This window comes from Panthera onca, chromosome F1 (assembly GCF_046562875.1).
Source record: "Panthera onca isolate mPanOnc1 chromosome F1, mPanOnc1 haplotype 2, whole genome shotgun sequence".
NCBI classification, from domain to species: Eukaryota; Metazoa; Chordata; class Mammalia; order Carnivora; family Felidae; genus Panthera; species Panthera onca.
The window spans coordinates 70,511,272-70,535,665 of record NC_138355.1 but is presented as its reverse complement, the minus strand read 5'-3'; the positions used below and the strand labels follow the sequence as shown (position 1 = coordinate 70,535,665).

Below are 24,394 nucleotides of genomic sequence, written 5' to 3'. Positions count from 1 at the left end.
ATCCAACATACATAAAGAACCCATACAACCCATTATCAGAAAACAAACAATCCAATTAAAAAATGGGCAAAGGATCTGAATATACCAAAGATACAAAAATGGCCAACAGGTACATGAAAAAGGGGGTTCAACATGAAGAATCATCAGGGAAATGGAAATCTAAACTACAATGAGATCTCATCTCACACCTGTCAGAATGGCTACTATCAAAAAGACAACAAGTGCTAGGGAGGATGTGGAGAAAAGGAGGATATTGGTGAGAATATCAACTGGTACATCCACTATGAGGAACTTCATGGAGATTCCTCAGTGAACCACATATAATTCAGCAATTCCACCTCTGGGTATTTACCTAAAGAAAATGAAAACATGGGGCACCTGGGTGGCTCAGTCAGTTGGGCATTTCACTCCTTATTTTTTAAAAACCGTGAGATCGTGACCTGAGCCAAAATCAAGAGTCAGACGCTCAACCAACTGAGCCACCCATGTCCCTAGCGACCAACTCCTGCTTTCAGCTCAGGTCATGATCCCAAGGTCATGGGATAGAGCCCCACATTGAGCTCTGTGCTGAGTGTGGAGCCTGATTGGGATTCTTTCTCTCTCACCCTCCGTCCCTCTTCCCTGCTGGTGCTTTCTCTCTCAAATTAAAAAAAAGAAGGAAGGAAGAAAGGAAGGAAGGAAGGAAGGAAGGAAGGAAGGAAGAAAGGAAGGAGGAAGGAAGGAGGAAGGAAAGAAAGAAAAGAAAGAAAATGAAAACATAAATACGAATAAACATCTGCACCCCTGTGCTCACTGCAGCAGCATTATTTACAACAACCAAGACACGGAAACAACCTGAGGGTCCGCTGAGGGACGAAGGGATAAAGAAGATGTACACACATACACACAAGAATATTATTTAGTTATAAAAAGAAAGAAATCCTGTCGTTTGTGACAACACAGATGGACCCCGAAGTCTCATGCTAAGTGAAAGGAGTAAGACAGAAAAGGACAAACACCATATGATCTAACGTGCATGTGGAAGCCGATAGTTTTAGCATCAGTATCTAATTTCTAACAAAATTTCTAACAAAAACTGATAGTTTTAGCATCAGTATCTAATTTCTAAATTTTACGCCCTTTTTCTAATTTGAGATATAATTGACATGTAACATTACTGGTTTCAGATATATAACATAATGATTCGATTTATGTATGTACTCTGAAATGCTTACCAGTTAACATCCATCCCCACACATAATTTTGTTTCTTGTGATAACATTTAAGATCCACTCCCTTAGCAACCTTCAAATATGCAATACGTTATTATTATTTTTAAAGGAATTTTTAAAAAATGTTATTGAGAGAGAAAGAGTACAAGTGGGAGAGAGGGGCAGAGGGAAATAGAATCCAAAGCAGGCTCCTCACTGTCAGTGCGGAGCCGGATGTGGGGCTTGAACTCACGAACTGTGAGATCATGACCTGAGCTGAAATCAAGAATCAGACGCTCAACCGACTGAGCCACAGTATTATGAACTACAGCTATTAACTGTGGTGAGCGTTTCACAGTACATACGTAAATCGAGCCATTACATTATATATCTGAAGCCAATAATGTCATACAGCAATTAGATCTCAAATTAGAAAAAGGACGTAAGATTTAGGAATTAGATACTGACGCCAAAACTACTGGGTGAAGGTTGATAAGGAACAGGATATTAACGTACTTTTAAAGCATCTCTCCAAACATTACTTATTACAGTGAAATAACCTGCTGGCTATCACAGCGACCAATCAAAGTTGCGATCACCAACGGCACAGTGATATCTTGAGCTTCCTGACGCACTGAGAAGAAAACATCACACTTCTGTGGTGCTCCTGTCAAACAACGCCCAAACCTAACCTACCCATGAGGAAATGTCAGAGAAAAACTCAGATTTAAGGACCTTTTATGAAACAGCTCCTCTGTACTCCTCAAAAATGTCAATATGGTGAAACACAAAGAAAGGCTGAGGCACCGCTCCAAACTCAAGAATAAATAGACATGACAACTAAGTGTTTCATTTTCTTTCTTTCTTTTTTTTTTCTTTTCTTCTTTTTTTTTTTAACTTGAGAGAGAGAAAGCACCAGCAGGGAAGAGGGACGGAGGGTGAGAGAGATTCCCAATCAGGCTCCACACTCAGCACAGAGCTCAATGTGGGGCTCTATCCCATGACCTTGGGATCATGACCCGAGCTGAAAGCAGGAGTTGGTCACTAGGGGCACCTGGGTGGCTCAGTTGGTTGAATGTCTGACTCTTGATTTTGGCTCAGGTCACGATCTCACGGTTTAAAAAAAAAATTTTTTTTTTAAATGTTTATTTATTTTTGAGAGAGAGAGACAGAGTGTGAGCGGAGCAGGGGCAGAGAGAGAGAGAAAGACACAGAATCTTTAGAGGCTCCAGGCTCTGAGCTGTCAGCACAGAGCCCGACGCAGGGCTCGAACTCACAAGCTGTGAGATCATGACCTGAGCCGAAGTTGGACGCTTAACCGACTGAGCCACCCAGGCGCCCCACGGTCTCAAAGGTTTTTAAGAGATAAGGAGTGAGATGCTCAACTGACTGAGCCACCCAGGTGCCCCATGATTTCATTTTCTTTAGGTAAATACCCAGAGGTGGAATATTCACTGGATCATATGTGGTTTACTGAGGAATCTCCATGAAGTTCCTCATAGTGGATGCACCAATTGATATTCCCACCAATAATGCACAAGGGTTCCCTTTCCTCCTCATCTTCCCCAGCACTTATTATCACATAGTGGATACTGAATCACTTGAAAAAGTTGTTATAAAGGACGTTACTGACACAAGGAGTGATATCTACTATGAGCTGTATGTTAGGTAACAGTGTTGTAGTGATGTTAAAGATCCTGAATTTAGTATTTGTATCTCGTTCATATAAGAAAATGTCCTTTGGTCTGAGAAAATACATACTGAAGTATTTATGAGTAATGGGTCAGAGTGTCCATAACTTTTTATCATTAAATAACTGAGACAAAAAGTGTGTGTGTATGTGTGTGTGTGTGTGTGTGTGTGTGTGTGTGTGTGTATGAGAGAGAGAGAGAGGGGGAGAGAGAGAGGGGGAGAGAGAGGGGGAGAGAGAGAGGGGGAGAGAGAGAGGGGGAGAGAGAGAGGGGGAGAGAGAGAGGGGGAGAGAGAGAGGGGGAGAGAGAGAGGGGGAGAGAGAGAGGGGGAGAGAGAGAGAGAGAGAGAGAGGAGAGAAGAGAAGAGAAGAGAAGAGAAGAGAAGAGAAGAGAAGAGGGAGAGGCGAGGAGGGAAATAAAGAAAAATGGCAGAACATCAATACTGAAAGAATCTGGGTAAAAGGTACATGGTGTTTCTGTAAAATCTTGTGATCTTCTTTTAAGCTATCGTAGACCATACAAAAATAGAGAATAAGTGTATGATGTATGCTGGGAAAATATTAAACAAATTTTTTATAATAATCTAATTTGCTCTGATAAATTTCTTTAACACCAAATAACTATAGGAAAAGACAGGACCAAAACCATAGTGAAAGAAAAACTGTATTGGAGCTAAAATTAAAACACTGTTCTAGTGGAAAACATAATAGAACACATTTGAAAGACTGCTGTAACTTGAATCTGTGACACAGAAGCACATAAGTACAACTGACTTAAATGAGAACATATGTAAATGCTCTTTGTAAATGTCAAGGGAGCATACAAATTGTAATATAATAATAGCTGATCAGAGAAACTGGTTTTCTTTTACACACACCTACATATACAATACAAACTTTCAGGACAAAATTTGGCATTTACTACATTTTGGAATGTTTCTCTTGGGTGCATAGGATAAGGAAAAACTGAAGTAACTGAAATAATTTCCTTGCTTTGTTGCCAAGTAACAGGGCAGATGCTGCTGTTAGAATTTAAAATTTTTCTAAGACTTTAAGTCGTATATATTGTATTTTAGGAATTCAGGCAGTTGGTTCTTTTTCTTTCACAATAAATATACTTTAAAAGGCACTGGGTTCTACAAGATTTATAAGACAAACAAAATGGCCTCATGGTCTAAAGAAGCTTATGGGATGATGGAGGCTAACACGTCCAGATTGCACCTCAGAATGCAATGAAACTCATAACTCACAAGGTGCCACTAAACTTCACTGAAGGAAAGAGAAAAGTAAAATTAATTGCAGCTAGAGGAGAATGAAGGACACTTTTACTTAATGAGAAAGCATTTCAGATCTTGAATAAGGTTTGAAAGAATAGATGGGATTTGGCAAGTAAAAGGGAGGCGGAAGGCACAGGACAAACCCCAGGACAGGCCCCGAGAGGAAAGGACGGGAACAATGATCACGTGTCCAGGCGAAGTGGGATGAGCACTTTAAGGAGTTTAACTGGAGATAAAACTAGAAAAATACGTTACACTAGATCCTGGTGGGTCTTTTGGATGTTATTAAGTAGGAAATAATTGTATACTAAAAGAAATCTAAGTAGAGAAATAACAATCCCAATGAGGTCATATTAATGTATGCAAGAGGAATCAAGAGTCTTAGAGGAGTTAACTTCATCTGAGGTCACAATTAGTGACGATGGAGTAAGTAAGATATTAAAGAAATTTACTGAATACTTCACACAGGTCAACTGTTTAATCCTTAACAGGTCTGTGAAATAGGTAATTTTCATCAGTTTGTTTATTTTTGAGAGAGAGAGAGATAGACAGAGACTGTGCGGGGGAGGGGCGGAGAGAGGGGGAGACACAGAATCCGAAGCAGGATCCAGGCTCCGAGCTGTCGACACAGAGCCCAACACTGAGCATCCGACTTCGACGGAAGTTTCCGACGGAAACATCCGACTTCGGCTCGGGTCACGATCTCCCAGTTTGTGAGTTTGAGCCCCGCATCGGGCTCTGGGCTGACAGCTCAGAGCCTGGAGCCTGCTTTGGATTCTGCGTCTCCCTCTCTCTCCGCCCCTCCCATGCTCGCACTGTCTCTTTCTCTCTCTCAAAAATAAATAAACATTAGAAAAAAAAAAAAAAAAAAAAAAAAGAACTAATGGTTGAGCTTAGTATGGTTGCAAGACACAAGATGAATATACAAAAATCAACTGCATTTCTATACACTAGCAATAAACATCCAAAAATGAAATTAAAAAAATTCCATTTACAAGCTTCAAAAGAATAAAATGCTTAGGAATATGTTTAGCGAAACAAGTGTAGAACTTATGCCCTGAAAATTAAAAAAACAATGTTAAAAGAAATTTCAAAAGATTAAAGAGCTAGAAAAAATCCCATGTGAAGAATACTTAATTTTGTTACAGCGTAAAGCTCCCCAAATTGATCTACAGATTTTTTTTAAAAACCTCGATGGCTTTTTTGTAGAAATCAACAAGCTGATCCTGAAAATCATACACGGAAACATCAAGGAACCCAGAAGCAGCCAGAGAATGTTGGAAGAACCCGGAAGAGCCAAAGTTAGAGGCAACATATTTCCGGATTTAAAATTCCCTGCAAAGCTACAGTGTCCAGCAGAGTGGGCTACTGGACTGACCACAGGCAGGTGGTCACCAAGCACAAAAAAGACAGATGACAAACCGACAAAACACATTTGTAATTTATATCACGAGGGCAGATTTCCATAATATAGAAGGATTTCTATAGGCACGTTAGAAAACCCAGGGGAAGAAGAAAACACTAGTCAGCTGAGGGGGCCTGGTGGGGCTCAGCCGTTCAGCATGTGACTTCGGCTCAGGTCATGATGTCGTGGTTGGTCAGTCTGAGTCCCACATCGGGTGAGCTCGTGCCCAGCTTCGAGTAAAAACATGAGCTCTGCTTTGGGTGAGCCCCACTTTTCTCTCTTTCCCTCCCTCCCTCCCTCCCTCTCTCTCTCTCTCTCTCTCTCTCTCCCCCTTGGCCCCTCCTGAGATTCTCTCTCTCTGTCTCAGCTCACTTGCGACCTCTCTCTCTAAAAAAGACTACTAAGCTGAGAAAAAAATGGGACTGACAATTCACAGAAAAAGATAATGACCTTTGCATACGTGAAAAGATGCTCAAGAATCTCACTTGTGAGAACAATGCAGATTAAGTCTCCCTGGAGACAACATTTCACACTAATCACACTGGTAAAAATTTGTAAATCTGACCGCATAATCAGGGCTGTGGAAGAACAGCCAGTGTCAGATATTTCTAAGAAAGAATGCAAAAAGACACAACTGTAATCGAAGCATAATTAGCCGATATTTACACAATTACATATACGCTAATTCAGTCATTCCACTCCTACAAAGTTATCCTGAGGTTAGACCTCCAAAATACCAAGCAATATGCAGACAAGGGTTATTCACTGGGCATTATCTATAGTAGGAAACATTAGAATCAACTGAAGTGTCTTTTCCCTGGCAGGCTGGCTGGATGAACTATGACAGGGCTATATACTCAGATACTATGAAACTATGTAACAGCTATATTGTGGATGTATATAAATGTTCATAGCAGCATTAATCATGATAGCAAATTATTGTAACCCAAACGTCCACCCACCGGCTGAACAAACGAGGGGTAGGTAAAATGTGGTCCATCCAACAATGGAATGTTATTTGGCAAGATTCATACAGCATGTATGAATCTTGGAAACAATATGCTAAGTGACGTAAATCAGTCACAAAGGACCACATATTGTATGATCCCATATATGAAGTGTCCAGAGTGCACATCTACGGAGGCACAAAATTGATGAAAGGTTGCCTAAGACGGGGTGGGGGGGGGGTGGTGGAGGGGGGAAGATGAGGAAATCAGGGGAGATCACTCAAGAATGTGGGATCTCTGTGGGATAATGAAAATGTTCTAAAACTGACTGTGGTGGTGAAGGTACAACTCTGAATATACTGAAAGCCACTGCAACGCATACTTTAAATGTGTTCTTTCAACAAAGGCTTAGGTTTTCCCCAAGCTCACAGACCTAAAGCAGCTGAGGCTGCTGCCTTCAAGAAGAAAGCCACCAGTGAGTGAGTCCGCAACTATGAGAAAATGAGCAGGCGCTGGAAAAGACAGTGTTGAGCCTCAGATGAGGTCAGAGACCCGGACTGGGCTCCGGAAATTCCGGGGAGATCTGTGAGTTAGTAAGTGGGTGATATTTTATTTATTTTTTTAAAAAACCTTTTAATGTTTATTTATTTATGTTGGGGTGGGGGCAGAGAGAGAATTCCAAGCAGACTCCGTGCTGTCAGCACAGAGCCCCATGGATGGCGAGATCACGACCTGAGCAGAAATCAAGCGTTGGATGCTCAACTGACTGAGCCACCCGGGCGCCCCAAGTGGGCGGTATTTGAAACTGCTGGGACTGTGGTAATTTGTTAGTCATAGAAAATCGCCCCACACGGTATGTGCACATACACACTTACTCATTTCCTGTTTCTAAAGGCCTAGAGGGAGTGACATCTCCACAACAATGATGCCCACGTAGCAAACAGCATACAAGTACCCAGATTTAGATTTCTAAATAATAATCCCCATTAAAAGAAACTAAAGGTTTCTGGGTGAAAGAGTTGATTGCAGATCTAATGCAAGGGAAATTTGGAAAGCAACAGCAAGTGAAAATAAAATACACCACCGTGTGGCAGAAAACAGGGCCCAGCTTAAAGTGCCCCAGCGGCACAGTCTGGGGAATGTGAGCATTTGTCTGCAAAATAATGACAATGGATTACGACACATTAGCTGTTTTTTAAATGCATGAATCCAGATGATATTCAAAAGAAAAGAGAAGTAAGAGAGTGAAAGGGGAAGAAAAATGAAAGCCTGTCTTCATAGGAAAGGGTCATCTAATAAATGTTGAAGAAATGACAGAAGGAGAAAATTGCCAGTTCACAACTAATAATTCATCACTAGTTTAGGCAAGGATCCCAAGATATTAGAGAAAAGGGTGCGAGAAGATGGGCCACCGCCTCAAATGTCACCCCCTGATGTGTTTGCTGACTGTAACAGGAACAACCATCTTTCCACTGGAGAGATTTGGTGGATGCCACCAAGACCAAGTGGGCACGTGGCATCACTGGGACAGTAAATGGGGGGGCAATACGAGCAGTGTCAATTAGGAGACACCACACGTGGAATGTTCCTACCAGCATTATTTAACCTAAGCCCAACCATGAAGAAATAATCAGAAAAATACAGAATGCAAGACAACAAGTTTGAGTTCTGAAAAAAGTATCAATCTCATAAAAAACAAGAGATGGGGAATATTCTACATTAAAATATTAGGCAAAGATAACAATCCCATGTAACACATGATGTCTGTTTGTATCCTAGATTAATAGAAAACACAATAAGCTGATAAAAAAGACAATCTTAGGACAAGAGGGAAAGATACAAATATGGGCTGTATATTACATGATTTTATTAAAAACACCGCCTATTTTCCTGGGCACCACAACAGCATCGCAATCAGACAGGAGATTATCCTCGTTCTTAGATGATAATTACTGAAATGTTTAAAGGTGAATGACTGCAACTCACTTTCAAAACGTTCACCAGACCCCGTATCCCCCCAAAAGTGTAGGGTATGTGTGTTTGTACGCAGAGAAAGATAAAGCAAATGTTGCCAAATATTGATAAATTTGAGTTAGGGTGTACAGGTGATCATTTACCATAGGATTGAATATTTTCAAAATTAACCATTATGGGGGGAAAAGCAGACTAGGGAAGGTAGTGTCACTGCATACAAGATTTACTTCTCTAGGTCTTAGGGAGGTGGATTAGATCCTTTCTAAGATACATTCAAGTTGGAAAATGCTAATATTCTGTTCTTCTGGAAAAATATGACTACAAATGTATGAAAAAGTATTGAAAAAAGTATTAGCAGTATTTCACTTCCCAAAATCCTAGTTACAATGTTACTATTACGACAGCAGTGATGATGATATCATTCATAATTTCTATACTTTGACACGTTAATTCTCATCACAAAATTATATTTTCCTATCTATTCCTTGAATTCTTATAACATAGTTTGAGATACATAACTTTGTGAGGGAGGGTGAAGAAATCAATCAATCAATCTCTCAATCTATTTATTTTAGCAATTTTCCTCTTTTTAAAAAAAAATTTTTTTTTAACGTTTATTTATTTTTGAGACAGAGAGAGACAGAGCATGAACGGGGGAGGGTCAGAGAGAGAGGGAGACACAGAATCTGAAACAGGCTCCAGGCTCTGAGCTGTCAGCCCAGAGCCCGATGTGGGGCTCGAACTCACGGACCGCGAGATCATGACCTGAACCGAAGTCGGACGCTTAACCAACTGAGCCACCCAGGTGCCCCAGCAATTTTCATCTTTAAATAGATCCTCAGTTCGTCCTTATATTAATCTTGGGAAAACAACAGATAGCATTGTATCTAAGGATCCTAACACTTTGAAATTCAGTCTTCTTTATTTTCTAATAACTAAATCTTCTTGAGGAGAAATGTCGTGTCCCTGCTGCAGTGCTGTTCTGTGAAGTGTCTAGAACAAAGTTCGGCCAACTTTACAGTATGGAATAAGTTTTCATGAAATTGGCTTTCTAAAATTTATGGACTAAACTCTTCTTTTTTAATGACTATTTTGTTTTCCCTTTTGGGGATAGTTAAGCACTGGTTAAAAACTCAACTAGGATATAAAGAGGTATTTCACAGGCTCTTGATAAGTTCCTTCATGTTTTACCACGTCCCACTCGGAAATTCCCTCTAGGAGGATATAAGAATATTACTTCCATCAATTCCAATCTAAAAAAGCATGGCTTCTGAGTTAGGCTGTGTCACTTTCCAGTCTAAATAACAGATTAGAGGGATATTTCACAAATTAAGAAAATGACTCTTCCTGCAAAGTTGAAATAAACATTAAAAAAAAGTAGTTATTAAAAAATTGTGGTAAAACATAGGACACAAAATTTACCATTTAAGTAATTTTTGGGTATGCAGTTCATTGTGCAGATTGTTGTAGAAGCTGTCATCCATCTAGATGACACATTTCATCATCTCGCAAAACTAGAAGTCTGTACCCAGAACACGCTCACTGCTACCAGCCCCTGGCAGCCACCATTCTCTTCTGTCTTTAAGAATCTGACTACAGAGGCGTGCAATCAAACGGTGTTTGTCTTTTTGTGGCTGGGTTACTTCACTTAGCATCATGTTTTCAAGGTTCATCCACACTGTAGGTGTCCAAATTTTTTTCCTTTTTAAGGCTAAATAATATTCCATTGTATGCACAGAATATCACTTTTAAAAGTATCTTGGACCTTGTTATGTATTCAAGTATACTAAATCTTATTATGCAAAACGAACTAACTAACTAAATCTCGTTATGCGTTAAGCCCACCAGGCCTCTATTAAGACAGTCAAGTCAAAAACAAGTGTTAGTGAACTCACTTTCTGACCACTAGAGGGAGCTAGAGAAACACCGCTGCTGCCTACTGCATGCAGGCTGCACACGCATGTTTCCCAGCCATGAAAATGGAGTGGAGCTTCTACAAAAAATAGAACAGAATGTCAGTGTAATTACAGACTTGCTCCTAACCCATCTCTGTTCCTAAGCGGAAAACGGCTTTAAAAAAATCATGATTTATAATTCCCGCAAATATATGCAGCGATGGCCTGACGGCTCTCCTCCACATTAGAAGCCAAACCACATGTGGAGAGTTCTGTAATCATCTCTGTTAATGCAATCTTCTTCACTTCTTTTATAAAAACCAGGAACTTCTGGATGTGGCTGTTGGGAACAAGTACCATTTATTATTAAGAAAAAATGATTTTTTCGAGCGCCTGGGTGACTTGGTTGATTGAACATGCGACTCTTGGTTTCGGCTCAGGTCATGATCTCACAGTATGTGGGACCGAGCCCCAAGTCAGACTCTGCACTGACAGTGCAGAGCCTGCCTGGGATTCTCTCTCTCCCTCCGCCCCTCCCCGCTTCTCATGCACGCTCTCTCTCCCTCTCTCAAAATAAATAAATAAACCTTTTAAAAAATGATTTTTATTCTTTACTGCTGGGAAAGAAAGAGGCAAAGGTCTGTTAAACCTTAATCATGATGAAAGACTACAGAGAAAAGAGACTGGATTCAGAAGACAAGTGCATAAAAAGTACTTATAAATGTATGTTTGGAGGCACACAATGAATAAAGATGTAATTTTTTAAAATGTTTATTTCTTTAAAAATTTATTATTTATTTATTTATTTTGAGAGAGAGAGAGACAGAGAGACAGAGCAAGCAGGGAAGGGGCAGAGAGAAAGGGAGACAATTGGAAGCAAGCTCCAGGCTCTGGGTTCTCAGGACAGAGCCTGACATGGGGCTCGAACTCACAGACCGCCAGATCATGACCTGAGCTGTAGTCGGCTGCCCAACCGACTGAGCCACCCAGGCGCCCCTTAAATGTTTATTTTTTGAGAGAGAGAGAGAGAGAGAGAGAGGGAGAGAGAGAGAGAGAGAGAACGCGAGCGGGGGAGGGGCAGAGAGAGAGGGAGACACAGAATCCAAAGCAGGCTCTAGGCTCTGAGCTGTCAGCACAGAGCCTGATGTGAGGCCCAAACTCACAGACCTCAAGATCATAACCTGAACTGAAGCTGGACGCCCAACTGACTGAGCCACCCACGCACGCCAATGAAGATGTAATATGTTGGGAATGCAAGTTGGTGCAGCCACCCTGGAAAACAGGATGGAGGTTCCTCAAAAAACTAAAACTAGAACTACCTTACGACCCAGCAACTGCACTGCCAGGCATTTCTCCACGGGATACAGGTGGGCTGTTTCGAAGGGACACGTGCACCCCCACGTTTACAGCAGCACTGTCGACAACAGCCAAAGGATGGAAAGGGCCCAAATGTCCCTCGATGGATGAGTGGATAAAGAAGATGTGGTCTATATATACAAGGAAGTATTACTCGGCAATCAAAAAGAATGAAATCTGCCATCTGCAGCTATGTGGATGGAACCAGAGGGTGTTATGCTAAGCGAAATAAGAGAAAGACAAAAATCATATGACTTCACTCATATGAGGACTTTAAGACACAGAACAGATGAACATAAGGGAAAGGAAGCAAAAATAATATAAAAACAGGAAGGGGGACAAAACAGAAGAGACTCATAAATATGGAGAACAAACTGAGGGTTACGGGAGGGGTTGTGGGAGGGGGGAGGGCTAAATGGGCTTAGTAAGGGGCACTAAGGAATCTACTTCTGAAATCGTTTTTATTAAAATTTTTAAAAAATGTTTATTTATTTTTGAGAGAGAGAGAGAGAGAGAGAGAGCGCGAGAGCAAGCATGAGTGGGGGAGGGGCAGAGACACAGACTCTGAAGCAGGCTCCAGGCTCTGAGCTGTCAGCACAGAGCCTGACGCGGGGCTCAAACTCACAGACCGTGAGATCATGATCTGAGCCGAAGTCGGACACTCAACCGACTGAGCCACCCAGGCACCCCTCCTGAAATCACTGTTGCACTATATGCTAACTAATTTGGATGTAAATTAAAGAAAATAAAATTTAAAAAAAAGATGTAATATGTAACACCAATAACATAAAAGGGGTCTGGCTGGCTCAGTTGGTGGAGCTTCCAACTCATGACCTCAGGGTCATGAGTTCAAGACCCACAGTGGGAGTAGAGCTTATTTCCAAAAAAAAGAAAAAGTAAAGTTTTTGTATGTAATTGAAATTAACTTGGCATCAACTCAAATTACACAGTTACATCTTTGGGAAGTTATATGAAATCTCCATGGTAACAACAGAGAAAATAGCTATAGAATTCACCCAAAAGGGGATGAAGGGAATCAAAACATGTCACTACAAAAAGATCAACGAAGCACAAAAGAAGACAGTAATGGAGGGCATGAGGGATAAAAAGCCGTGAGACATGGAAACAACACAACGGGAAGTATAAGCCCTTCCTTATTGGCAATTATTTTAAACGTAAGTGGATGAAACTCTCCAAACAAAAGGCAGAGAGAAACAAAATGGATACAAAACATGACTCAACGATGTACTGTCTCCAAGAGACTCCCCTTAGATCCAAGGACACAAATAGGCTGAAAGTAAAAGGATGGAAAAAAGATAAGATATTCCATGTAAACAGTAACCAAGAGAGAGCAGAATGACAACCCCAATATCAGACAAGAGAGACTTCAAGTCAAAACTCTTATGAGAGACACAGAAGAACATGAAATACTGACAAGAGTCTATTCACATAGAAGCCATAATCATTGGAAACATATATTCACCAAACATCAAAGGACCCAAAATATGTGAAGGAAACATTCATAAGAATGAAGGGAGAAACAGCCGTATAGGAACAGTTGGAGACTTCAACCAATTTCAATAATGGTTAGAACAACCACACAGGTCAGTGTGGATTTGAACATTATAAACCAAATAGATCTCACAGAAATATAAGGAACACTCCACCCAACAACAGAAGATTATAGGGTTTTCTCAACTGCGCACAGAAGACTCTACAGGAAGGGTCATATGTCAGGCTACAAAATAAGTCTTAATAGATTTTAAAAGACTGAAATCATACCGAATATTTTTTTCTGATCAGGAAAACTGGAAAAACCACAAATGTGTGGAAATCAAACAACATACTCTTAACCGACAGCTCAAATAAGAAATCACAAGGGAAAGTGGAAACTATCTTCAAATGAATGAGAATGCAAACACAAAAAAACCCCAAACTTATCTGATGCAGTAAAAACAGTACTTAGAAGGAAACTTATAGGTAAAAACACAAACATTCAAATAAAAGAAAGATCTCAAGTCAATAACTTCATGACGAACAGTCAGTGGCACAGCCATTACGGAAAAGTTTGGTGGTTCGTCAAAAAGCTAAACACAGCTTCTTCTAGTCCCATGGATAACGTATAGGCTTAGGATCAAAAGCAGGGACCTGACCACATAAACGTATGCCAGTGTTCACAGGGAATTATTCACGACAGCCAGAAGGCAGAAACAACCCAAACGTTCATCCATAGATGAGCAAGGAAACACAACGTGGCATACCCTACACAATGGGACATTATGTGGCCATAAAAAGGACCGACATTCTGCCACATGCTAAAACATAAATGAACAGTGAAGGCCTTATGCTAAATTCAATAATCCAGACCAAAAGAAGCACAAATGTCACACGATTCCACTTTCATGGGGCAGCAAGTGTAGGCAAATTCATAGAAACTGAAAGCACATCAGACACGACTGGAGGCTGGGGTGTGTGTGGGGAGTTATTGCTTCATGGTTACAGAGTTTCTCTTTGGAGCAAGGAAACATCTTGGAAACAGACAGTGGTAATGACTACACAACACTGTGAATGCGATTAGTGATGCTGAATCGTACACTTAAAAATGAGGAAAATGGTAAATTCTGCCATACGTACTTTACCACAATAAAAATTAATTTTATTCTAATAATAAAATATAAATCATACAAATGAAAATAAAATTCAGATATTATGTAAGTATTTACACTTGCATGTACAATTAATGTAATATACCCAAAACTGTTGACTTCTAAAGTATATGGTATATGAATTACACCTCAATTTTTTTATTAGGGTTTTTTTTTTTTTTATGTTTGTTTGTTTTTGAGGGAGAGAGGGACAGAGCACAAGTGGGACAGGGGCAGAGAGAGAAGGAGACACAGAATGTGAAACAGGCTCCAGGCTCCGGGCTGTCAGCACAGAACTCAACGGGGAGCTCGAACTCATGAACTGTGAGGTCATGACCTGAGCTGAAGCTGGACACTCAACTGACTGAGCCCCCCAGGCACCCCTACATCTCGATAAAACTGCTGAGCAGAAGAAAGAGGACAGGAAACAAGTCCTGGGGACGTGAGACGCTGCAGACACAGCCCAGGTTCACTGCGTGTCTACCGTGCGCTACTCACCTTACACGCGTCACTTCACTTGGGTAGCGGGGGAGGAGCCGCTAGAATTCACACTTCAGAGAGAAAACACTCAGTTTGGGAAAATGAGCAAGTGCTGGAGGTGGACAGTGGTGACGGTCGCACAAGGTCATGTGTTTGATGCTACCGAACGGTGCACTTAAAGTTATTAAAATGGTTAATTTTATGTCACGTATATTTAAGCGCAATCAGTTCATTAACTGAAAACATTAAAACACAAGGGAGCCGGGGGCGGGGGCGGGGGGCCAGGGGGCTCAGTTAAACGACCAACTCTCTCAGGTCGTGATTATCAAGGGTTCGTGGGATCGAACTGCGAGTTGGGCCCTGCGATGACTGCACAGAGCCTGCTTGGGATTCTCTGTCCCCCTCTCTCTGCCTCTCCCCTGCCTGCACGGGCATGTTCTCTCTCACTCTCTCAAAATAAATCAGCTTAAAAAAAACCTTAAAATATGAAGTTAATTTTGTTTTTAACACTTTACTTGGGACATCAGCCTTGCAACGAATTTTTGGGTTTGATGCCAAAAGCAAAGGCGAAAAAAGCAAAAATGAACGGAGGGACTGCATCCAACTAAAGGTCTTCTGTACAACAAAGAAAATCGTCAACCAAATGAAAAGGCAACCTACTGAATGAAAGAAAATATTGGTAAATCATGCATCCGTTAATAGGTTAATATTCAAAAAATATAAAGAACTCCTACAACTCAGTAGTAAAAGAACAATCTGATTAAACAATGGGCACAGGATCTGAACTGAATAGGCATTTTCCCAACGACACATACACAGAAGGCTGACAGGTACATGAAAAGATGCTCAATCTCACCAGCCATCAGGGAGATGGACACAGAAAACCACAACAACACTTCACACCTGTCAGAATGGTTGTTACCAAAAAGATAAGAAACAGTAAGTGTCTATTACTTACTAATAGGGATGAGGAGAAAAGGGAGCCCACATGCACTATGGGTGGCAATGTAAGTTGGTACGGCCACTGTGGAAAACAGCATGAAGGTGCCTCTCAAAATTAAAAATAGACATACCCTAAGATCCTGCAACTCCACCTCTGAGTACGTATCCAAAGAAACCGAAAACGTCACCTGGACAAGACACTTGCAACCCCATGCTCCCTGCAGCATTGTTTACGAGATATGAAAACAACCTTCATGTCTGCCGGCAGACGAATGGATGGAGATGTGCTATACAAACAGAACGGAACATTATTCAGCCGTAAAAATGAATGACATCTTGAAATCTGCAACAACACGGATGGACTGTGAGGGCATCATGCGAAGGGAAGGAAGCCAAACACAGAAAGAGAAATACCGTACGATTTCGATTACATGTGGAATCTAAAAAACAACGAAAACCCCAAAACTCAAAAAACAAAATGCCAAGCTCACAGAGAGAACATGTTGGTGTTGTCAGAAGCGGGGGGATTTCAGGGGACTGGGACGGGTGAAATGGGTGAAAGGAGTCAAAAGGTGGAAGCTTCCGGTCATTAAATAAATAAGCCATGGGACGTAATGTCCCATACAGCACGGCAACTGCAGGTAATAATGCTGTAGTGCATACTGGGAACTTGACAGGAAAATACATCTTAAACGTTCTCATGGCAGGGGCACCTGGCTGGCTCAGTCAGTGGAGTGTGCCGCCCTTGATCTCAGGGCTGTGAGTTCAAGCCCCATGCTGGCTGTAGAGATTACTGACAAGTAAAATCTTAAAAAAAAAAAAAAAAAAAGTTCTCATGGCAAGAAAAAAATTTTGTCACTATGTATGCTAACAGGTGTTAACTAGACTTATTGTGATCATGTCATATACAAATATTAAGTCATTATATGGCACACCTGAAATTAATATAATGTGGGATGTACATGACAGCTCAATAAAGATAAAATAATTTAAAAAACACACCTTTACTTGGGTTACTTTCACTTTCTTAGCGACTAAAATAAAAATCAGATAAATTGAAGTTTCAACTTGCTTCGCCTGAAAGCGATCTGTGTGACTGGACCTTTCACTAGCTCAGTATTTCCATCTATACACAAACTATATGGTTCAACAGCTTCATTTAATACATAAATTTCATTTCTATGGTTCTAGAGAGAAAAAGCAATTTGCCCAAAATGCCAGTGAAGCCCAAAGGCCCCCCTCAAGGTGCTGTCAGTTTCTCTGCACTCCGCTGTCTCACCAGAGTATCCTCTAAGCCTGGGGACGCCTGGGGGCCTCAGTCAGTTCAGCGTCCAAGTCTTGATTTCCGCTCTGGCCGTGACCTCACACTTCAGTTCACGGGTTTGGTTCAGCGCAGTCCCCCCCGGACTCCGCGCTCACAGTATGGAGCCTGCTTGGGATTCTCTCTCTGCTTCTCTCTCTGTCCCTCCCCCGACTTGCACTTTCTCTCTCAAGATAAACAAGTAAACTTAAAAAAAATACACACACACACACACACACACACCCCCTAAGTCTTAAATTCAACCTCCAATGTACTTGACAGATACCTGATATTACATATTCCGTTAAATTCCTTTTAGATAAAATAAAATCTAAAGTCCAAAGTAACACAGCATTGTCCTAACTTCAAAAAGTGCGGACAGGGGCGCCTGGGTGGCGCAGTCGGTTAAGCGTCCGACTTCAGCCAGGTCACGATCTCGCGGTCCGTGAGTTCGAGCCCCGCGTCGGGCTCTGGGCTGATGGCTCGGAGCCTGGAGCCTGTTTCCGATTCTGTGTCTCCCTCTCTCTCTGCCCCTCCCCCGTTCATGCTCTCTGTCCCAAAAATAAATAAAAAACGTTGAAAAAAAAATTAAAAAAAAAAAAAAAAAAAAAAAAGAAAACTTTGAGGGGCGCCTGGGTGGCTCAGTCGGTTAAGCGTCCGACTTCGGCTCAGGTCACGATCTCGCGGTCTGTGAGTTCGAGCCCCACTTCGGGCTCTGTGCTGACTGCTCAGAGCCTGGAGCCTGTTTCAGATTCTGTATCTCCCTCTCTCTCTGGCCCTCCCCCGTTCATGCTCTGTCTCTCTCTGTCCCAAAAATAAATAAAAAACATTGAAAAAAAAAAATTAAAAAAAAAAAAAAAAAGTGCGGACAAATATAAAATAAGACATGTGAACCCCATAAACTAGAGGGTACAGTAGATACAATAACGCTCACTCTCCCCACATATCCACATGTAACCCCCAGAAACTGGGAATATGCAGAAGGAATTAAGGTTTCTAATCTGTTGATTTAGAGACAGGGATATTATTCTGGATAATCCGGGTGAGCCCAATATAATCACAAGGGTCCTTATAAATGGAAGAGGAAGTTAAAGGCACAGTCAGCGAAAAGAGAACCAAGCTTGAAGTGACAAAATGTGAGGACTCAACCTGTCATTGCAGGTCTGAAGACAGAAGGAACCCCATCCACGACATGCGGGGTAGCCTCTAGAAGCTGGAGAGGCAAGGAAGAGCCTCCAGAAGGAATACGGCAAGAAAAACCTTGCCAACACCTTGATTTTATTTTGCCTGCAGAGATTCACTTGACCTTCTGACCTCAGGAACTGTAAGACGATACATCTGTGTTGCTTCAAGCAACTTGAGTGACCTGGTAGAGAGGACAGAGAAAACTGATATACAGGCTAACCTCCATGAGCAGTGTGTTGACCGTATTACGAGACATTTTTTGGTACCTATAGAAAGGAACATTAATGATGGAGGTTTTCTTAAACCAAGGAGTACTGTCTGTACGACTTTTTTTCTGGTATTTTAGCTAATGACATTATCCACCCAGGAATACAAAACAAAACACGGGGATCTTCACTGACTCTCATCCTGTCCTTTACACTCTTCACGCCAGACCATCTGATCAATCTTTAATCCTTTTCAACTGTAACAATGACATTTTCTTTCTTTTTTAAATGTTTAGTTATTTTTGAGAGAGACCGAATGCAAGTTGGGGAAGGGTAGGGACAGAGGGAGACATAGAATCCGAAGCAGGCTCCAGGCTCTGAGCTGTCAGCAGTGGGCCCGACGCGGGGCTTGAACCCATGAACCGCGAGATCATGACCTGAGCAGAAACCAAGAGTGAGACGCTAAACCGACTGAGCCACCCAGGCACCCCCTGCGTCTTAAAATTTTTTTTTAACTTTTAATTCCAGTAGAGTTAGCATACAGTGTACTATGAGTTTCAGGTGTACACGGGAGTGACTCAGCACCTCTACGCATCACCCGGCGCTCACCACAACAGGTGCACTCCTTCGTCCCGGTCACCTGTTTCACCCCACCTGTGCCCCCTCCTTCTGGCGACCACCTATGTGTTCTCTAGAGTGAAGAGACCGTTTCTTGGTGTGACTCTTTTGTTTTCTCTGTTTGTTTTGTTTCTTAAATTCCACATAGGAGGGAAGCCATATCCCCTCATAACTTTTTAAAGCCTATAATGATTTATATACAAGAGTAACTTTGCAATTTCTTTGTACCCTTCTGTGGCCCCAGAAACAACCTGGCAGAAAATGGAAGATTTTCTGGGCAGCAGTGAAACCATTCTGTGTGATATTACAAAGGTGGACACACGTCGTTAGACATTTATGAAAACCCACACAACGTACAACACCAAGAGAGAACCCTCACGTCAGCTGTGACTTTGGGCGATAAGGATGTGTCAGTGGAAGCTGATTATAATAAACGTAGCACTGCGCTGCAGGATGTTGACGGTAGGGGAGGCTGCGTGAGCAGGGGTGTATGCAAACTCTCTCTCACTGTGTATCAATTTTGTTGTGAACCTACAACTGCTCTAAATAATTCTTCCTTAATAAAAAACAAAACAAAGAAAAAACCCCACAAATTGCTACCAACAACAACCAGGCAGCCCATAAAAATATGCTGGCTTCACGGTTTGGAAGAATGCATACCTGTATCAATCTGATCAATGTTTTCAAAATATCCCAGAATAGGGCCTGCCTGGGTGGCTCGGTTGGCTAGTGTCCAGCTCTTGGTTTCGGCTCAGGTCATGATCTCACGGTTTGTGAGCTCCAGCCCTGTGCCCGTCCAGCTCTGCACTGACAGTGCAGAGCCTGCTTGGGATTCTCTCTGTCCCTCTGTCTGTCCCTCTCCTGCTTGTGTGCTCTCTCTCAAAATAAATAACTTAAAAAAAAATACAATATTCCTATAAACCATTTTCTTCCTACTTATTTTTAAAAATTTCACTTATTTATTCATTTATTTTGAGACAGAGAGAATCCCAAGCAGGCTCTGCACTGTCAGCACAGGGCCTGGTGCGGGGCTCGAACTCATGGACTATGAGATCATGACCTGAACTGAAATCTAGAGTCCGATGCTTAGCTGACTGAACCACTCAGGTGCCCCCACCACCACCTACTTATTTCTAAGAGGTGAATAGCTGGTTGTAACATAAACAAGGTGATATTTTAGTCCATTCTCTGAGTGAAAGACTTTTGTCTGACCAGAGACATTTTACAACACAGATATGGTTGAAGATACTGATCTTTTGATTCACAATCTGACTTTATTATTAATCTCCCATTTTTAGGGATTTAATCCAGAAAAAAACACATTTATAGAAACAAAAGTAAAACTTGAACTTAATTTTTTTTAGCAGAAAACTTGATAAATATATTTGTTTTCTCCGTTCAGCAAAAACACTGCTTAAAATTGTAACTGGAAAAAAAATAGCTCTTTCCAAAATACATTTCCATTTTCTCACTTGTAGTGACTGAACGCTAGTTATTTTTCAGGCATCATCAACTGGAATATGAACCCTGATTTCCCAGCCTGAAGTGTGGTTCCATGATGATGTTCTGGCCAGGGTCTATAAATGAGGTTTTCAATTCTCCTTTCTCATCAGCCTGAGCTGCTACAACACATTACCAGAGACTGGGGGGGGGTGTCAGCAACACATTTTTATTTCTCACTCTTCTGGAGGCTGGGATGTCCAAGATCAGGGGTGAGTTCCAGTGAGAACTCTCTCCCTGGCGTGCAGGGCCACCTTCCTGCTACTCCTCATATAGTGGAAGGAGGCCATGTCTCTGCGTTTCTTCTTAGAAGGCCGCTGACCCTACTCACAAAGGGCAACGTCCTCATGACCTAATTACTTCCCAAAGTTCCTGCCTCCAAAGACCATCACACTGGGGATTGGGGATTCAAGTCTGGGTAGGAGTGGGAAGACGTGTCCACTCCATACTGCTTCCTTACAGAGAAGATGGACACTTTTCACTCCCTTTCTTCTTTTCTGCTTTCTACAAGGAAGACCTGATGGCTGAGCTGTAGCTGCTATGTTGGAACAAGAAGAAACCACAGAAACGGAAGCCTAATGCTGAAATGGAGGGACAGAAACAAAGGAGCCTAGATCTGTGAGGAAACTGAAGACACCATATTAACCTTGAAGTTTGTATTTTGTTAACATTAAAAAAAAATTTTTTTTTTTTAACGTTTATTCATTTTTGAGAGAGAGAAACTGAGCACGACCAGGGGAGGGGCAGAGAGACAGGGAGACACAGAATCCGAAGCAGGCTCCAGGCTCCCAGCTGTCAGCACAGAGCCTGACGCGGGGCTCGAACTCATGAACCGTGAGATCACGACCTGAGCCGAAGTCGGACATTCAACAGACTGAGCCACCCAGGCGCCCCTCATAACATTTTTTAAGTTAAAGGAAAAGAAATGTGTATCTTCTTAAATTCTCGAGTATTTGAATTTCCTATTATCGGCATCTGCAACGAATAAGCTTCATGAATAAAACATTTTCATGATCCTAGAAGCAAGAATAGGGTACAAAGAGTTTATGTGGAATCTACCTCAGTGGTCAATCAATAGAAAACTTTTCACTGCAAAATAAGTTGCTGTGGCTCACATGCAGACACTTTAACCCCACTGAGTCGGACATACGTCTAAAATGTAACCTTTCCTTCACACCCTCATGACCTTTTGACGGACGCCGAGTGTCTGTTGTTGCAGCCCTGTCATACACGGTCTGCTCTGTCACTAGAGTTATCCAAAAACACACACAACACACACACACTTCTCCTTTCTTAAAAATATCATGTTGGGGCACCTGGGTGGCTCAGTCGGTTGGGTGATTGATTGGGGGCGCTTGAGATCAGGTCCTGATATCATAGTTCACAGGTTTGAGCCTCATGTCGGGCTCTGTGCTGATGGCACGGAGCCTGCTTGGGATTCTCTCTCTCTCTCCCTGCCCCTCCCCCACTGGAGTTCTTTCGTTTTCTTCCCCTCTCTCTCTCTCTCAAAATAAATAAATAAACTTAAAAAAATTCATCACGTTTATACACAGTGACACAGTCAGTTGATGTCTCTTTCAGGCTCTACACCTTCTTTTTTTTCTTTTTTAGAGATTTTATTTTTTAGTAATTTCTACACCCAACATGGGGCTCAAACCCACAACCCCAAGACCAAGAGTCACATGTTCTGCCGACTGAGCTGGCCAGGCACCCTTGGGCTCTACACACTCTTAATTGAGGTTCTTCTTGAGCTGCCCCTCCCAAAGGGATAGGATGTTCCTACAAGGAGCGTATTTCACTCCTTCAGCGAAGTGTTTGAAAACACAGAAAACATTCAATCAATGAGGAATGAATGTAAAAAATCAAGATCATTTTAGATACCCACATAGTATCATTTCTCTTATTTTTAAAAAAGAAAAAAGATACCGCTAGAAAGGCAGAGAGAAGATGAAGAACAGGGAAGATGCTGAAACTAATATTACACCAAATGTTAAGTAATTAGAATTAAAAAAATTGAAACAGGGGCGCCTGGGTCAGTCGGTTGAGCGTCCGACTTCGGCTCAGATCATGATCTCGCGGCTTGTGGGTTCCAGCCCCGCGTCAGGCTCTGTGCTGACAGCTCGGAGCCTGGAGCCTGCTTCGGATCCTGTGTCTCCTTCTCTCTCTGCCCTTCCCCTGGTCATGCTCACTCTCTCTCTCAAAAATAAACAAACAGTAAAAAAAAAAATTTTTTTTTTAAATTGAAACAAAACCCAAAAGAGAGGAAGGTAATTAGCCCCGAACAACACAGCGCAGTGTCGCTAGCACAGTGGATGCTGCGGTGTCTGTGATGAGGTCAGTATTTGTGGGCCCTGCACTCATATGGTGTTTTTTGATAGTCAAAGTATCATTTCAAGCACGGAAGAATGGTCTTTAAGACATGCCGGCTGACAGATGTGACTACTTACTCTGCAGTTTTGTAAACGTCAGAATACAGCCCTGCTTTCTGATACTTCTTCTTTGGGGGACGTGGGGCCTTCTTCTCCCTTGGGATGAGAGAAAGCACAGGCTGCAAGCTACCTTCAGGTTCGGGAGGCTTGGCTGGGGTTTCAGGAGGACCGGGAATCTCAACTGTTGTTTCAGTAAAGCTAGAAAGAGAGTTTAAAGGTAATTTTTATTACTGTCTATTCAAAAAACACCACAGTAAGTAAAACATGAGATACAGCACTTCCTCAGCTGACTGTGATGGAGTAACAGATGCCACTCTGGTCCTCCCAACAGAAAGTAGTAGAAATATGGTAAACTACTATAAACCTACAGAAAGTTTAGGGCACCTGGGTGGCTCAGTCGGTTAAAAGTTGGACTTCAGCTCAGGTCGTGATCTCGCGGTTCGTGAGTTCAAGCCCCATGTTGGGCTTTGTGCTGACAGCCCACAGTCTGGAACCTGCTTCGGATTCTGTGTCTCCCTCTCTCTCTGCCCCTCCCCCCTTGCGCTCTGGCTCTCTCTCTCAAAAATAAATAAACATTGAAACTAGAGAAAGTTTACAAAACAATGACCAGACATCAGACAACACTGTAGGATTGTGATCACCAAGAAAATTGAAAAGAAAGAAAAAAATAGAAATAAGAACTGCGTTCATAGGGAGGATGATGATGGAGGGAGTAGAGCCACAGCAGAGAACAGCCAACAACATAAACCGAAAAGACAGAGAACGCTGAGGGCACTCAGGCTGGTGAGGCAGAGCACTGGCGTGGAGAAAGCCACGGAGGAAAGTAATTCTAGACTCAAGTCCGGGTGGTACCTACACAGGGCGAAACTCTCTAAAGCCAGACAAAGAGCTACCAGAGTGCTGGGACCTGAACAAGTCCAAGAGCTCGTACGTGATGGTCGCTACTCTGATTCCACTAGGCAGAGTGGAGAGAAACTGCAGGGCATTCCACAGACAATCCAGAGGGTAGTGTCAGCCAGTTTCATAGGACTCAACTATCCCTAGACCAAAGACTAGCACTAATAAAGCTTAAAAACAGTCTTCCAAAGGATCTAAACTGAACCACAAGTAACTTAACTGCCTACCAAAAAAACCGTGACCATTTGGAAAAGAACAAAAACTAGATACACAATTACGTGCCATCTACAAAGTAAAAAAATTCATAATGAAAAAACCCCAAAGATTCATGGCCAAATATTTTCCAAATTTGATACAAAGTATAAGCTCAAAGTTCCAAGAAGCTAAACAAGCCATTAACAATATAAACTCCAATACAACAAGGTGTATCACAGTAAACTGCTAAATAAATACCGAAA

The 24,394-nt window shown here is 41.9% G+C and overlaps 1 protein-coding gene across 8 annotated transcripts in view; it reads right to left on the bottom strand.

Annotated features, from left to right (window-relative positions):
• ASH1L (ASH1 like histone lysine methyltransferase) overlaps positions 1 to 24,394 on the bottom strand; it is a 191,092-nt gene that overhangs the window by 67,761 nt on the left and 98,937 nt on the right. For 6 of the 8 annotated variants that reach the window (XM_081791976.1, XM_081791978.1, XM_081791980.1 and 3 more), the window contains exon 6: positions 23,058 to 23,237. The exons of the other annotated variants lie outside the window; for them this stretch is intronic. In XM_081791976.1, coding sequence (XP_081648102.1) covers positions 23,058 to 23,237 — 180 coding nt within the window. The remainder of the gene's footprint in view (positions 1 to 23,057; positions 23,238 to 24,394) is intronic. 8 annotated transcript variants of the gene reach the window in all.